Source organism: Anser brachyrhynchus, assembly GCF_964034855.1.
Source record: "Anser brachyrhynchus genome assembly, chromosome: Z".
Taxonomy (NCBI): domain Eukaryota; kingdom Metazoa; phylum Chordata; class Aves; order Anseriformes; family Anatidae; genus Anser; species Anser brachyrhynchus.
The window spans coordinates 60,840,452-60,856,123 of NC_137697.1; the positions used below are offsets into that span (position 1 = coordinate 60,840,452).

The window sequence follows — 15,672 nt, forward strand, 5'->3', positions numbered from 1 at the left end:
TCCCACTGCCCCTGCTGAGCTGGCAGACATGGAATACAAAGACCATGGGTCTATTAAAAAAAAAAAAAAAAAGGACAGAACAACTCTTTCCAGTGTGGTTTTCTACTTCAGAAGGAGTTCAGATTTTTCAGCCCTTTCCTAGCCAAAATTCTTTGAAAGAAATGCATCACCAATCCCAATGTCTTTATCTACTGCTATAACTGTTTGCACTTGTCTGAAACACTGACATGAACTTCATGGACGTGGTGCACTTGTTCAGAACAGTGCATGAGATTCTGTAAAAACAGAACAGAAAGCAGTCACTGCTCCTACACATGATGTCCCAAAGTTCAGGCCACCGATGCCAGTGGAAGAAGATTTTATGCTGGCTTTCTATTTTAACATATATTTAATTCCCTAAAAACTTTGTGAAACACTGCATGTATCTTCCAGAGAGGAAACTGAATTAGAAGGTCATGATACACCATGCTCTATTTGCACCTGAGTTACTTAATTTATTTCAATGTCATCTTGAGATTGCTATTGGAGGGAAGTTGTGTGCTTACCTGATTACCATGCACCATATTGGAAATCTATGGCAAAAGTCAGAGAGAAATGTCAGGAGACTCTAGGCTCCAGACATGGGCCTCTACTGGAAGGATTCCTTTCCTCTTCTTTAAGGCTGCTCATTTTGTGTCTATTTCTGGGACTTGCACTGACAGAGTATAAACAATACATAAAATTTCTGGAGTTTTGACTTTTTATACAAGCTACTGCAGGCAAAAGATTTAATGAGTGTAAGGAGTCTTATTAACCTGAAAGCAGGTTTTGTTGGTAACTGGCTTTATGAATCACAGCTGGCAGTAATGTTTGGTGGACCAACATAAGGTCAAACTTTACAACTTTCCTAGGGGTTTCTGGGATTCACTGCAATTCATCTAATACAAAATATATTCTATTCCACTATAAATCTGATTTTTACTCTGGTGGGAAACTGGGACTATTAATACCATATTCAAAATGTCAAACATTTATACAGTATTATACACTGTCAAGTTCTAAAAGCTCAGCTTCAAGCCCATAAGGTAAAAGAAATACATTTGCTTTGACAAAACACATCTACTATTTGACAGGTCACAGCTTTTCCTGATAAGCATTACACCATGAAACTGTAAATCCATGCTACAGTAGAATTGCAGTCACATTACCTTGAGGACATGGGCAGTGACTTGCCCTCTGACCGCTGGGCTTCTAAAAGCTGCTGGAGTTGGTTCTGTAATGTCACACGTTCTACTGTCTGCCTGCAAGAAAATGTAAGACTGTTTACCTTGAATTTTAGAACTGTCAGCATTAGTAAGCTACAGGATAAATGATACTATTTGTTCAACTTTGTATTCCACAGAGAAACTTTGTTAACTTATAATTTAGATAGTAAATAAAGACGGAGATTTTAAATAATGACATATGCAGAGTCCGTACTTCTACAAATTGTCTCTGAAATCCTGAGGGCATTTTGTGATCACTGTACAATACCAACATAAAGATGCTCCTTTATCAAAGATTATTTATTTTACTTCATATAAGGACAAAAGTGGGATCATAAGCAGCAGTTCACTGGATTTGAGTCACTCACAGAAAGTAATATTCCAGAAACAAAGATATGTCAGAGCAAAATTAGGGCCACTTGGTTCTTGCTTGTTTGTGGAAAGGAAGAGGAAAAGGACAGAGTAAGAAGTCACTTGCCATGTTTGGTGGATGGCTTTTGCTGTGCAAACAATGGCTCAGACAACCGCTCTCTCCTTTTCTCCCTGCAAATGAACTCAGGGAGGAATCTTTGACTACTGGGAAGGGCAAGTCCAAGTTTCCTCAGCTGCAGGATGGAGCTATGTATTCCAAGGGAGTACAATAAAAGCATATCTACTTACTACCCAACCTTGCTGAAAGTCCTACCTGTGCTCTGCACCCACATTATATTCAGTACTGCTGCACATCCTGCAGTCTATTACTTTCAGTGTGGTGTTGTGATCTACATTACTCTGTAAATAATTTTAGAGTCCAATGTTAAAAAAATTAGAGTAGTAGATATAAGTTACTAGTGGTATGAAAGTGACATCCATACTGGAAACTCCATTTACCACAGAACTGTAAGAACATTCTCTGTTGTCTTGCTAACTTTTCCATAGGACTTAGTTTAATAAGTAATTTGCAAATCTTCAAGAAGTTCAACCAAAATGAAGGATTTTGCTACAAAAGTTCTTATCCCTGTCCCTGCCCCAATCTAATTTTGACCCTCCGTTCTAACATCAAAACAGCTTTTTAGCTTGTTATCAAAACAGATAATATTCGATCTTGTTTAGTGACATATGTAGGATTCAGTGCCTCTAAACTCTGCACAAACAGAATTATCGGGAAACTACTGGAAAAGAAGAGACTTCCAGCTTTTCATTAGTGTATATACATTGTCTTTCACCTGGAATATAATCAGCACATTCGGTTTTATTCCCTGGTCCTGATCAGAAAAAAATGAACATGTGAAAGTGACTTCTTATCTTTTTCTTCCAAGCCATACCTCTCTTGCTGGAGAAGTAATATGTTTTCACTACTTTTATTCTTATTAGACCTGCAGAACTAACGCAGTTCTCCAACACTGAGCTGGATTCTTTCCTAGCTCACATACCAACAGCAGAAGAGCTAACCATGTTCCAAATGCAGTCTTTATAACTGGCAATGTCAAAGCCAGAAAGAATCCAGATGACTTTTCAGACTAGGGGCTTGTACTTGCAGGGCTGACAGAATTAAATGTTTTACTTGTAACATATCAACGTGGATCTGAAATGTAATAGAGAAATAAAGATGGGATCTTGACATACTGCCTTGCCATTACGTTTTACAGCACAATCATGCCTTAGGTAGATCTTGGCTTCCTTTAATTTCCTTCCTCTTGCCTACATATTTCCTTACACTATTTTAAAATCACTCCTACCATCTGTCGACACTGGCTTACCTTGCAACTCTTTGCAGAGACACTCTCTTTTGACAGATAGGGAAATTTTGATTTGAGATTTGATTGTGATGCAGTTTAGCTGTTTACTTGTCCTTTATATTTTTTCAACTTCTATTTTCTGAATATCTAAATAATGTAATTAATGTCTTAAGCCTTTAGCTTTAATGGAAATGTCTCACAGCTCTTCTGCAGAGTTAAAATCCTCATTGCATTTAAAAATTTTATTTTGCTAAAAGAATTATAGTTTCCTCCATTTTCACAGTTCAACTAGTAAATAATTACCTCACAGTACAGAAACCCACACATCTTTTCAGCAGTATCCCTAAGGATATATAACATACACATATATCTATGATAACATTGAAAATAAGGGATCTCAGCTCCTTGGAACAGCAATATTGCTAAGTATTAAAAACAGGCTGATTCAGGAGACAAGACCACTGTAACATTATAGGTAATGTGAGAAAAATCTCAAATAATTTTCCTCAGACAGGATCTTCTGTGAAGCTATTTTATGCACGATTGCAATGGCAGGCATCCTGTCAATTAAGAGTGCATTTTAGTAAACAAATCATAACCTTTTATTCCCTATTACCCGACACCTGATCACCTCCCCTATTTCCTCATTGGCTGAGTACTACAGGTTCACAAGCTACTTGATGCTCCTCTATACCATATATGTATAATTTTTCTTTTTTTTTTTTTTAACCTTTAATTTCTCCCTTTTCCCTTTTTTTCCCCCTTTCTTATGTTTTGAGAACTTGTGATCTTTGTTTTACTGTTCTCACACTGCTCATCCTGTTTTTCTCAAGCTTCCACCTCATTTTGGAACAGTGAGGCCTTCTACTGTCCACTTATTTACTTAGCATTTCTCCTTGTTATGACTACACAATTACCTTGGAATACAGAAAATTAGTTCTCTACTGCAAAAACGCAACTTAGTTTCTCACAGTAAGAGGCTCTATTTACTTTAGGATACCTAAATAACTGTGGACCACATCTACCTCCAAACGAAATCAAGGGTATTCAGTAACTAAACAGGGAACAGGCTAAGGAATTAGGCTCTAGTGAAGTTTCCATGGTTTGTTGCCTTACTCCTTTGTTTTGTTTCAAATAAAACAAACAAGGACAACCCTATATAGCAAAACCAAAACATCTTAACTAAGTTAAAAAAACTAACAAACAAAAACAACAACCAAAGAAAACAAACAAAAACAGAAAAAGACAACCATTTTGAAGTTTATATTGTCTGTTATTATACTTCTATACAACACATATTACCACAAAAAAATCTCCCAGCAACTTGTACACACCTTACTTTACCACCACTACAATAATCTTTTGTCAGTCATTTTTACAACTATCCCTATGAAGTTTCAGGAAAAGCATGGCTTTTGTCTACAGAACAAAGAAAAGTATTGTCAACAGAGAACATTCGACCATTTCTCACCTTTTTTTGCCTCATGGTCTGCTTTGACCTTTGCTTTGCAAGAGATTTTGGCTTGATAGTGTATCAATAAGTTATTAGTAAGTGTCTGATTCATTATTTGTTTTGTAAATCCAGGTCCACAAGCATAGGACAGAGCGACCCCTCAGGAATCCAGGTCTGTCATCTAACAGCATTGTAAAAGAAGCCTAGGCAAGCATTAATTTTATGTCATTGGTTCTGACCTGGTCTCTTCAGGCCAAACAATACAAGTCATTACAGCTAACGTCATCAGTGATGGAAACCATACACTTGTGCAGGCAGAAATTTTCTACTTTGGCACCTAACATTTTCGTAGACACATGAAATCAGTGAGAGAATAAGTAAGATTGTAAGGCCTGCAGAGATTCGGAAAGCAAAATGAAAACCACTATTTTGATAGGCTCTGTGAAAAACTTTTGTGACTACATTGGGTATTCTCATTCAGAAAATCCTACTGGTTTGACCAAACCTCTACAGTTAACAAAAGATGCAGATAAAAGATTTTATTTTCAATCCAGTAACAGCATTTCATTTATTTATTTATTTGTTTGTTTATTATTGTTATTTATTATTGTTATTATTATTTTTGTGGGCTGCTTTCCTTTTTTAGCTATGGAATGGACTTCTTGGTTGCTTCGCTCTTTGGCGGCAATCTCAGTTAATCCCCTTGTGACGGGTTGATGGACAATTTCTAGTTACAACTTATTTCCTTCTTTCAAATATCAAGGCTTTTCTTTCTGAATGGAGACTTCGATCCAACTCAGAAGGTTTTGTAATCTTCTTATGTTTGTATCTTTAATCTGAACTGCTTTGGATCAAAGAGCTGCAAGATGTGAAAACTCTGGCACACTGTGATATTATTGTTTTATTTTCTGCCTTCTTTTCAGGAATGGCTCCAAGGCTTGTGATGGATTGGGATAATTTCTCTCTAGAACTACTCTGTGTTGTCTTGATGACTGGAACAGCTCAGAAGAGAATGAAAGAAGGTTTATTCTTTGGATTCAGACTTTTGAAGACGGGTCTTGCTAGGTGCCAGTCTACAACAGTTTCTGTACTGCTGTTCTTGCACAATGTCAACCATTCCAGTCTTCCTGTGGTTGAGCACATAGCAGAGAGAGGCTCTGGTTGATAAGAAGCCCAGAATAAAAGCAGCTTTCATGATCAGCTCATGTTTACAGCAGCTGAGAGAAAGTTGCAGAGCAGCAGATAAGCGCTTGGTGTGTTGATACTACTACCCTTCCGTTCAAGTGATCCATCATGATCCAGCTGTATCTAAAACAATTAACACCAGCGGAAGTAGGTGGAGAAAATATAGCAAAGCCAGCACAGCTGACCAAGTGGGACCCTTTCCCACGTAAAAGAAGTTTAAAGTGACTTAGACTACAAACTGGACTTTAATCTGATGCTTTTGCTTTCTCCAGAGTTGTTGCAACCACTGAATTCCTTTGCTATGTTACAGACAAGGTTCCTTGAGAACCTGGAGAAGCTGCCCCAGCCACATGCTTCATGCTGTACTTGGATTTTTAAGCAGCCTCTACCGATGGTAAAAGTCTTCTTCCATCATCTCCCCTGACTCCTGAGAACAGGCCTCTAAATATGGTGCAGTGCTTTTTTAGGAGCTTACTCACAGCTTGAAGAATGCAGACCAAATAGCCATGCAGTAACTATTCTTTCAGGCAGAAAATACAGTGTTTCACTGCCTCAGTAAACTGTAGCAGGGTAGCACAGGAGATTCATGTCTCTTTGTAGAAGAGGAAGAAAAAGCTGCTGTGGCACTTACTGGATATAAATAAGAAGCCTGAAAAAATATGCTGCTGAAGGGAAGCAGATTTAACTCCAGCTGAGACAAGCAAAGGAACACATCAGGAGTCAGATAATCATTTAAATGACTTCCTGTGCATGTAGACTGTGAGAGGACAGAGGGGATGCTTGGAAAAATGATAATGCTTTTGTCAGGAAAGTCAGAACCACACTGTTTCTATGGGGGTAAATAGCCTGCTATCTGACATAAGAGGTTTCTTTTCCACATGAGAGGTAACATGTATCAAGTACTGAGTGAGCACTGAAGAGACTGAAGCATGGAGAATCCATGGTTGCCATTTCTACTTCCTGTGCTTGTTGTTTGTTTTCCTACTGAGTTATGGGGAAAACAAATCATTAGATATTGAGATGAGTCAAGGGTTGATGCAGGCTATTCAGGAAATACATTTTTTTCTTCTTCTTTATATCACTTGATCGGTATATTTTAGTGTTCCTTAGCAAATGAACAAACAACAAAACACCTGTTATTTCAAAAAGCCTAGTGAACACAGTGCCAGAAAGTAAAATTATGAAAATTATGATAATCCTGAATTCACTGTTTGTATTTACAAGAGTATAAATGTAAAAGAGACTGATGATTTCTTGAAGAGAAAATGCCTTTATAGCATAAAAGCTTTGAGGCATAAACATAAAAAGCATACTTCAAGTGCAGTAAGTTATTCTGCAAAGACAAAGTACTACTACTACACACTCTTTCTCTAAAAACAGTATAAAACAGAGAGTCGATTATAATAAAATACTTTTATCTAGTTTGTTTTATATTATATTTTATTATTCTAATAAAAACTGTATCACAGTGGTGGGTTGGCTCTGGCTGGCAGCTAAGCACCCACACACCCAGTCCCTCATTCCCTTCCCCCTCACCTCCTCAGTAGGACAAGGGTAGAAAATAGGAAGAACAAAAGTGAAAAAGTTCATGGTTGAGAGAAACTCAGGGAGATCACTTACCAGTTACCATCACAGCTCAGACAGACTGGACTTTGGAAATTTATTGCCAATCAGCATGTATTTTTAATTATTGATTCAGGTATTGGGAAACAAATAAACAAACAAACAAAAAAGACAAACATTTAAAACTCCTATCCTCTCCCTTTCAAGGTTCAACTTCACTCCCAGGTTCATCTACACTCCAAGTCCCTCTCCTGCCTCATTGCCAGGCTTCCCTCCAGGCAGCTCTCCTATCCCCTTGCTATTGTTGCAGGTTATACCAGCCTCTTCAGTGATGTAATTATTGACACAGGTCAGGGTCAATGAGTATCAGTTTCTTTCTGCTGCTTCTTCCTTCTCACTCTTTCCTTTGCTCTGGTGTGGGTCCTCTACATGGGCTAAAGTTGCACCAGGGGAGGTTTAGGTTGGATATTAGGAAGAACTTCTTTACTGAAAGGGTTGTTAGGCATTGGAATGGGCTGCCCAGGGAAGTGGTGGAGTCACCATCCCTGGAGGACTTTAAAAGACGTTTAGATGTAGAGCTTAGTGATATGGTTTAGTGGAGGACTTGGTAGCGTTAGGTCAGAGGTTGGACTAGGTGATCTTGGAGGTCTCTTCCAACCTAGATGATTCTGTGATTCTGTGATTCTGTAACTGATATGGCATAAGCTTATGCATGGGCTCCAGTCCCTTCAGGAGTGTACCTGCTCCAGCGTGCGTGCTCCATGGGTCACAGTCCCTTTGGGGGTGTGCCTGCTCCACTGGGGAGCACCTGCTCTCCTCTGACCTTGCTGTTCCCTCTTTTTGTCCCTCTTTTGTTCTCTCCTCCTCTCTCTCTGTCATCTTCTGCCCTTATTAAAATGTTTCCACTGAGGCACCATCAACTTGGCTGATAGACTCAGCCATGTCCTCCAGTTGATTTGTTGTGGAGCTGGCTGAAACCATCCATATCTGCTGCCAGGCAGCCCCTAGCCTCTTCTCGCAGAGGCCTACTCTGCAGATCACATGCTAATAAAACCTTGTAGATTACACCTAGTACTATTGTCCACATGCTGTTTGCATAATATGATATGGTCCCATTAAACGTTATTTTCAACCAGCATTTTCATGGCTTGTTGTAGGTGAGAAGCTCTTGGCCATGTATCTAAGTTGGAACTAAGCTAGATCAGTGCTGGTGTTTTCTAAGAGTCTTGAGGCTATTTACACGCTAAATCACAGTTACTGCACCTATAATAAAAGCAAGCAATTGCATAAATTAATGTTTCAGTATAATAGGTTCTTTACAGAGCACTTGTAAAAAACATACTAAAATATTCATGCCAGTTTCTGTGAAGAAACAGCAGAACACAGATATATCCTGTGTGGTCGCTGTAGGCTTAGTTATCTTCCAAGTCGAAAAAATACCCTGCAACTACTATTTTCATTTTTCCTCACAACATCAAAAATCAACACCGTAACTGTGAAGAGACACCTGCTATATAGAAAATCATGCTGTGTGAAATGGAATTATGATCAGCAAAGATGTTAACCCAATGGAAAAGGGACAGTACTGCTTACATATAGATATATGTATCTCATGCTTACCTTTTTTCACTCCCACTCCCTTCGTCTATGCTCACAGCAAACTGCCTGAAAAACTAGCTGCTAAAGGTGAAGGGGCAAGAAAGTGTGTTGAAATAAGGGAGAAACATGATTTGAAAAGATCACATATGAGAAGCAGAAAATGGACACACAAACTGAAGACAACAGTATTGTTTTAAGAATGAACCCTCTGTTAAGAATTAAACACTTACTCCTTTAGTTGCTTAGTTAGCTTCACAACCTGAGAGGCCAATGACATACATGTCTCCACGACCACTAAGTAGCGGGAACACATGGTGTGCCCGTGTCGCTCAGCACTTTGTGAAGGTTTCTCTCCTACATGGTTTTGCATGGTGACATTTGCTCCGTATTCAACCAATGTCTGTAAAAACACAAACGAAAACATTGACATCTGTAAACATAAATCTCTGCTGTGATTTCTCATCAACAACAAGAACTTCTGGGTGCAAACCACTCCTGAATAAAATGTTTGAAAAATTTGAAAAACCAATCACTTTGACAAGTCTGTATGCACTTTGAACTCAAAATACATACTACTAAAATCTATTATTCAGGGGCAAGGGTAACAGAATAGTATTCTGTGGTTCAGACGAATTATACTACACTCATTGCTGCAGTTTCAATGGCCTTTAGACATGTAATATATGTATCTGAAAGCTACAGTAGATACTTTCCAAAAAAATCCTTCAGGTTAAGCAGGCACAAATTTCTTTTTGCAGAAAGAAATCTGTTTGATGACAATTTCAATCTTTTTTTTTTTCTTTTTTAATGCTGAAAAAAGTCTCATTTTATAGTTGCTTGGTTACCCTCTATTATCTTTTTAAGATACTGAAATAGTTGTCAGCTCCTAGTCTTTAGAAAAAACAATGCCTCTTATTCTGATGGATACTGATGTGCTACTCACTATAATAGCTGAGAACCCTAGCTTGTTGCTGGAGAACTGTCCAGGTTGTGAGTATGGTCTCTCAGTTACCCCTGGAACTTGAATCCAGAGCATTGTAAAGTCAAAAGAAGTTATGTCAGGCTGACTTCAAGACATCCAATAACTGAAGCAAGAACTGAAACCCAACCTTCACTCTTTGTCGTTTGTTTGTGATAATCAGTGCTATACACTATTCATGCCTACAGTAAGACCTAAGTGCCTGCAGCAGTGTTCAGATACACACTGCATACAGCAGTCTGGAAAAAGTGCTGAACAAAACCATAAAGTGTCTAAAAACTACAGCATCATCAGATGCAGAGGAAGTGGGTGGCTGAGCTCTTGGCTGATTTATTCAGGCAGAGCTGGTAAGCCAACTAGGGTTTAGAGTGGCCTTGTTGATGCAGAATAACAGGCACAGAGACCTTTACATCTGCTGACAGAAAAGAGGAATGGTAGGCTATCTTATTTGCTAAACCTATAAATAAAAGAAACTTATGAACAGTCTTGCACTGCATTTTATGTCAAAAATTTGAGGTTAACTTACCAATAATAAGGAGTTATGAACCTGCAAAAGGCAATCATATAGTCTGGAAAGTGATAGGCATGTTGCAAGAGCAAGGGAATGACTGACTCCCTGTTACACTCCATTTTCTGTACTGGTACTCATACTCCCTCTGCTTTCTTTATCGCTTCTTTCTTTTTACCAAATCATACATTGCACCCTGTTTAAAACCAGACTGTTATCTCACTGGGCAGGGGGCTTATTTGATTTCACAGCACAGCAAAACATGAACTGCACTTAGCACTGTGAGGTGTTAATAAAGTGATATATACTAAAATTGTTTATTTTTGTTGTCATTAGATATTTTCATGATTTATTCGTTGTGGCTTCACATCAACAGAAATCACTATTTGATTTTCATATTTATCTAAAATAAAATAGTTTTAAAAATTCTAAGCCATTTATTAAGGTTCATTTTTCATAGAGGAAGCAGGGCAATTCTCTTTCTTGTTCAGCTTTATCCATGAAAACAGCCTGCAGATGTCACCACTCTGTTCAAAATAACTTACTTCCATTTCTCCCCTAAGTACATTGTACATCTTGATGAGGAACTGTTGAGGTTAACAACAGTAAGCCCAGATCTACAACAACAGCTTCCCATTAGTAAATCATAAACATCTATTCTATCAACTTTTTTTCCAACCAATCATAGCAATTGTCTAGAATACAATAGCAAAAACACTAAATTTTGCATGGGTGTTATGACTTATTTATTAGATTCTTATAAGAGTCTGTATAGGGTCCACTCCTGACACCTTTAAAAGAAAAAACATGTTCCATCAATAAGAAAATGCAGAGGTGGTCATGTCCTCTAAATTTACTTGACTGTTTTTTTTTCCCAAGTCTATTCATTCAGCTCAATTGCTACCTTGTTTTCTCCCTCTCTCTTTTTTTTTAAATTGTGTCAGATTCTCAAACTGGCTTGTATGTAGTTAGGACTTCTCTGAGCCCAGATATATAAATAAACTGCTATAATAATAATAAGCAGCTATGCATCTGTAGCTTCAATGTTATAGTGTACACAAATATTTTTAGCTCCCTGAGAGATTAGCTAACAAGAATTAACTAGGTGTATTTCTTTTAGGGTTGAACTATTATAAATCCTCTGTGTTTGCAGTGGTCTAAGAGGTGCTGTGGGTCAGTTCACCTGTGGTAACAGGACTAACATGTTTATTGGTATAAGCTGAGGGCTTAGACTCTGAGAAATACTCTTCCTCCTTAAACGTTTTCTTCCCCATGTTGACTTGATCACCTTGATTTCTATTTCTATTGATTTCTATTTCTTGGCTTCATCTACTCTTTTAGCTGTTCTTTCCCAATGACTTATTCGTTCGTGAAACACCTTTCTGCAATCATCTGAAATAATTTTACTTTTATTTCTTCTCCAAACAGCTTTCACTCAAAGTTATCACAAATCCCAAATACTAGAATGTACTCCCGTGACTAATGGTTCTAGCGACTCTGATGAACAAAGGGTATATCTGTGTTCTTCAACTCGAGGTATAGTCTAGATACTTGCACCTAGCCATCAAGTTCAACCATAGAGCTTTTTTGTTATGTCTACACTGACCACCGGTACTGTACAGAGGTATCTAAACTGGTTTATTTAGATCTGACTCTCAAAAGCACTATAGCTGTGTAAGCCTTCTCAGCAGGCCAAACTATCCTTTATAGCAGCTCTGTACAACAGAACTGTATGTTGGCCACTCAGTGGCCAACCTGATTCACTGAGAGCTGGTTAAGAAATCACCATCACACTATTTCGTTTAGCATAGATAGATTTAAAGATTAGAAGTCTGGAAGGGATGGTTTGCTAAAGGTGTAAGTCCTTCAATGCAAAACAAACTGCAACTGTTAGACTTCCATAAGGAAAAGATGAAGAGCTACAGCTCTTCAATGGAAAAAGAAACAAAGAAAATATAACAGTAAGAAGAGCTGGATTATCTACACTGGCCTCTCTTTTTTAACATAAAAACATATTAGGTATTTTTGTGTATATACTATATACTGTATAATCATGCTTTCTTCTTGGAGCATGATTACTTTAGATTTATAATAGCATCAATACAATAGCATCCAACAGAATAGAATCTAGAAAGTAGAACTTTCTGGTATTTTAGTCTGAGTCCTACTTGTTTAAAAGTTCTTTCTTGCAGCATATTTTAGGGTATCAATAATTATTCCTACTTGTAAGACCTCCTGTAAATGTTTTAATAGTTGTTATTATTCAAATTTGATTTAAATTAGGTTTCTGATGTAGCTATTACTCTACCTGTATGCATCCTAGATAGCCATGTTGAGCAGCTATATGAACAGCAGTATTTCCATCCTGGTCAACTTCATCCAGTGAAATCCCTTGTTCTTGCATAAACTGAAGAAGCCACAGAAGTATTTTCTCCTAAGAGAAGGGAGAAACAGATGCCACAAAAGATAAGAAATGATGAAAAGCTACAGGTACAGGAGGAATACTGGTACTGCCATCTGGTGCCAATACTGATCAATAATTCCTTTCATAAGACCTTGCTTTCAGCCTCTCTGAACTTTGTAGGACTTAGTATATCAGGAGTTTGTCTCTGACTGCTTTTTTTTAAGGAAATATACCAAAATATTTTTATCTGCCTTATAAAAAGACGTTACATTGCTGTAACACATTCTGACAAATTGTACACTGAAAAGCATGCATGCCTATGTCATGTAGAGGACACCTGAAGCACAACAGCTTGTGTGTCAGTCTGAAGATCTTTTTTTGACACTTCGTGAAACTTCACAAGCTTCTTTGGAAAATTACAACAGGAATATGTACAGATCACAGAGATGAGCAGTTAGATTCTTCAAATCTATCATCATGCTCCAGTTGTTGTGCAAGAAGAGAAGCAAGGCAACTAAACCCAGGACATCTGTCCATCCTGAGCTCTCAGTGCACTGACTTTTCAAGGAAAAGGAGATGGAACCTCAGATTCTTTAGGTCTCCTCCAGAATATTCCATCCATTCAGGCACCTGGATCTCTGCTTTCTACTTCAGAGGGACAAATTGTCTGGAACTTATCTTCTTTGCGTTTCCATTTTAACAGCAATTTTGTTTTTTGTTACAGGGCGAAGGAATAGGTATTTACACTTCCTGGCTGAATGCCAAATATAGATGACAGCCAGCATGGAGGAATTACTTAAGATCACATATCCCTTTTAAAATACTTTCGAGCAATTTCTGGAGATGCCTGTAGTGTTGGCAAGCAGTGGAGAAGGATTGCACTACTCCTGTGAATTTCCCTTATGTTTTAATAATAAAAAGAAAAATATTTTAGAGACATTCCTCTGCGGAACTGGAACGGTTATAGCTATGAAATTATATATATCTTCAAAATGTAACAGTGACCAAAACATCGAGCATGGCCTATAATTTTATGATCACAATCATCATGGAGCAAATTAGGCTTTCCAGTCATTATGTTATCAACATAGAAATCAAGCACCTGGATGACTAAAATCCATCATCTCTACTTAGAAGTGTCTGTGTATTAACTCATCACAGGCACAACACTAAAAGCCTACTGAAACAGTTTGTGTTTCTCTCAAATGACTACATTTTTTAACAGATGTATCCTTGACATGACAAATACAGGTAAAATAACTTCATTTTTCTTCACTTACATACAGAAAAACAAAAAATCATTTATCAAAATATACAATACATCCCTTTTGTAAAACTCCTATTATGTACCTGGAAGAAAATTTTTCTTAGGAAAAGGTTTATAATCATCAATTTACTCAGACAAAATGAAGAATAATAAAATTTATTTATAAGATTAAGATAATGTAAAATAGTCACATACTTGTTATGTAACAGAACCTGATATATACTGACAAATTATTCAGTACAGCTGGTAATTTTAAGACCTTCAATGGACGTATGTTGTAGCAGTGGTTATCATCCCTCTGGCATATTCCACACCTACACCAATGCAAACCTCTCTAAAAAAAAGATTCTGGGAAAACGTCATAATACATAATTTCTGTTTTGGGACAGGCTGCAGACTGGCTCCATCAGCTGGCTTTTGAAACAGAAAGAGCAGTTAGCAAAGACCATTTAAATGATTAAATATACTACAAATGAAAGCATTAGCATGGTGAAGAGTACAGACTCAACAGTCAATCTTTGCCCCATTACTTGAAATTGATTAAAAAAAATCAGTAGATACTAGGTTTTCTGAATAAAAGACTGAGGTGTGTGAAAGGAACACAAAAATGACATTACAAAGGAAAAAACAATCATCTTGAGGTGCATAAATGTGCATTTGCATATCTGAATGCCACACACTGTGCCCACATTGTGGTCTCTTGCACTACACCACTGCCGAGAGGCACACGGAAACCCCTTGAGGCTCTCAGTCATGCTCTGGTTCCCCAAAGTCCCTCTTGATTCTCTTGAGCCTGCAGGTAACAAACACTTGGCATTCCCCAACCTCCGTCTCTTACCACTGTCGTCAATGTTATCATGGACAGTATCCATGTTGGAAAGAAGCTACAGCCCTTTGAAGCTCTTAGTCAGGACCTAATATGTGCACCTGGGATTGCACCATCACTCCTTCCTGTTGTGTGGTGTCAGGAACAGCTGGTATGTGATCTACCATGCACCAACAACCTGGCGTGAAGAGCCCTGCCCACCATGGTTGCTTCTTGCAAAAGCTCATGGTTAAAGAAGCCCTAGGTAGGAGGTATGCAGACCAGGCTACCAGTTGGCTATAAGCTCTTCTTCTCTTTCATCAGACGAATTTATGTGGTTCCTCTCTCATTTGACAAAATACAGTATTGTTGAGATGTTTTTGGAGTCTGGTCATGACTGTGGCTTGATGACCTTTAACATAGGAGCTTTGCTATGAAATCACTTTTGTTACCCATTCCAAATGATATTTATTGAAGAAAAATATGGTATGCATGCCTAATGCCTAGGGAAACAATGGATGGGCTGACTCTGATAGAAAATGATTCAATTACAGGTCTTCCTTGTAATAATATTACTCTTGTAATTCTGCCAAGACCAGTGTTTACACGGATTATCTCTCATGTAAGTAATGGTAAAATAAATTAAAACTTTGAGGATAGTGCCAATTACGCTTTGGAATATCTCAACTCTTTTTTTCTTCCTAACACAGTTGGGCAAGATAGTCTGGCTTCCCTTCAGCCTCAACATTCCTTCATGTTTGTAAGACATTTATAGATTATAAAAAAAAAGATAGTTGACCTTACATATGAACTTTCTTTGACGTTCAGCTAACTAAGAAAATTTGGCAGTAATTTTTATATCACCTTTGTAAAATTCATGCATGGTTGACTGTAGCTGGTGTTTCTTAACTGGTGGAGCTTCCGTCCTGAGCTGAAAAGAATATCTA

At 37.8% G+C, this 15,672-nt stretch overlaps 1 protein-coding gene across 5 annotated transcripts in view; it reads right to left on the reverse strand.

Moving 5' to 3' along the window:
- Nucleotides 1-15,672, reverse strand: part of SNCAIP (synuclein alpha interacting protein) — a 91,839-nt gene that overhangs the window by 9,909 nt on the left and 66,258 nt on the right. For all 5 annotated transcript variants that reach the window (XM_080573929.1, XM_080573926.1, XM_080573927.1 and 2 more), the window contains 3 exons: nt 12,558-12,683; nt 8,993-9,162; nt 1,188-1,280 (listed from right to left, as the gene is read on the reverse strand). In XM_080573929.1, the coding sequence (XP_080430055.1) occupies nt 1,188-1,280; nt 8,993-9,162; nt 12,558-12,683 (389 nt within the window). The remainder of the gene's footprint in view (nt 1-1,187; nt 1,281-8,992; nt 9,163-12,557; nt 12,684-15,672) is intronic.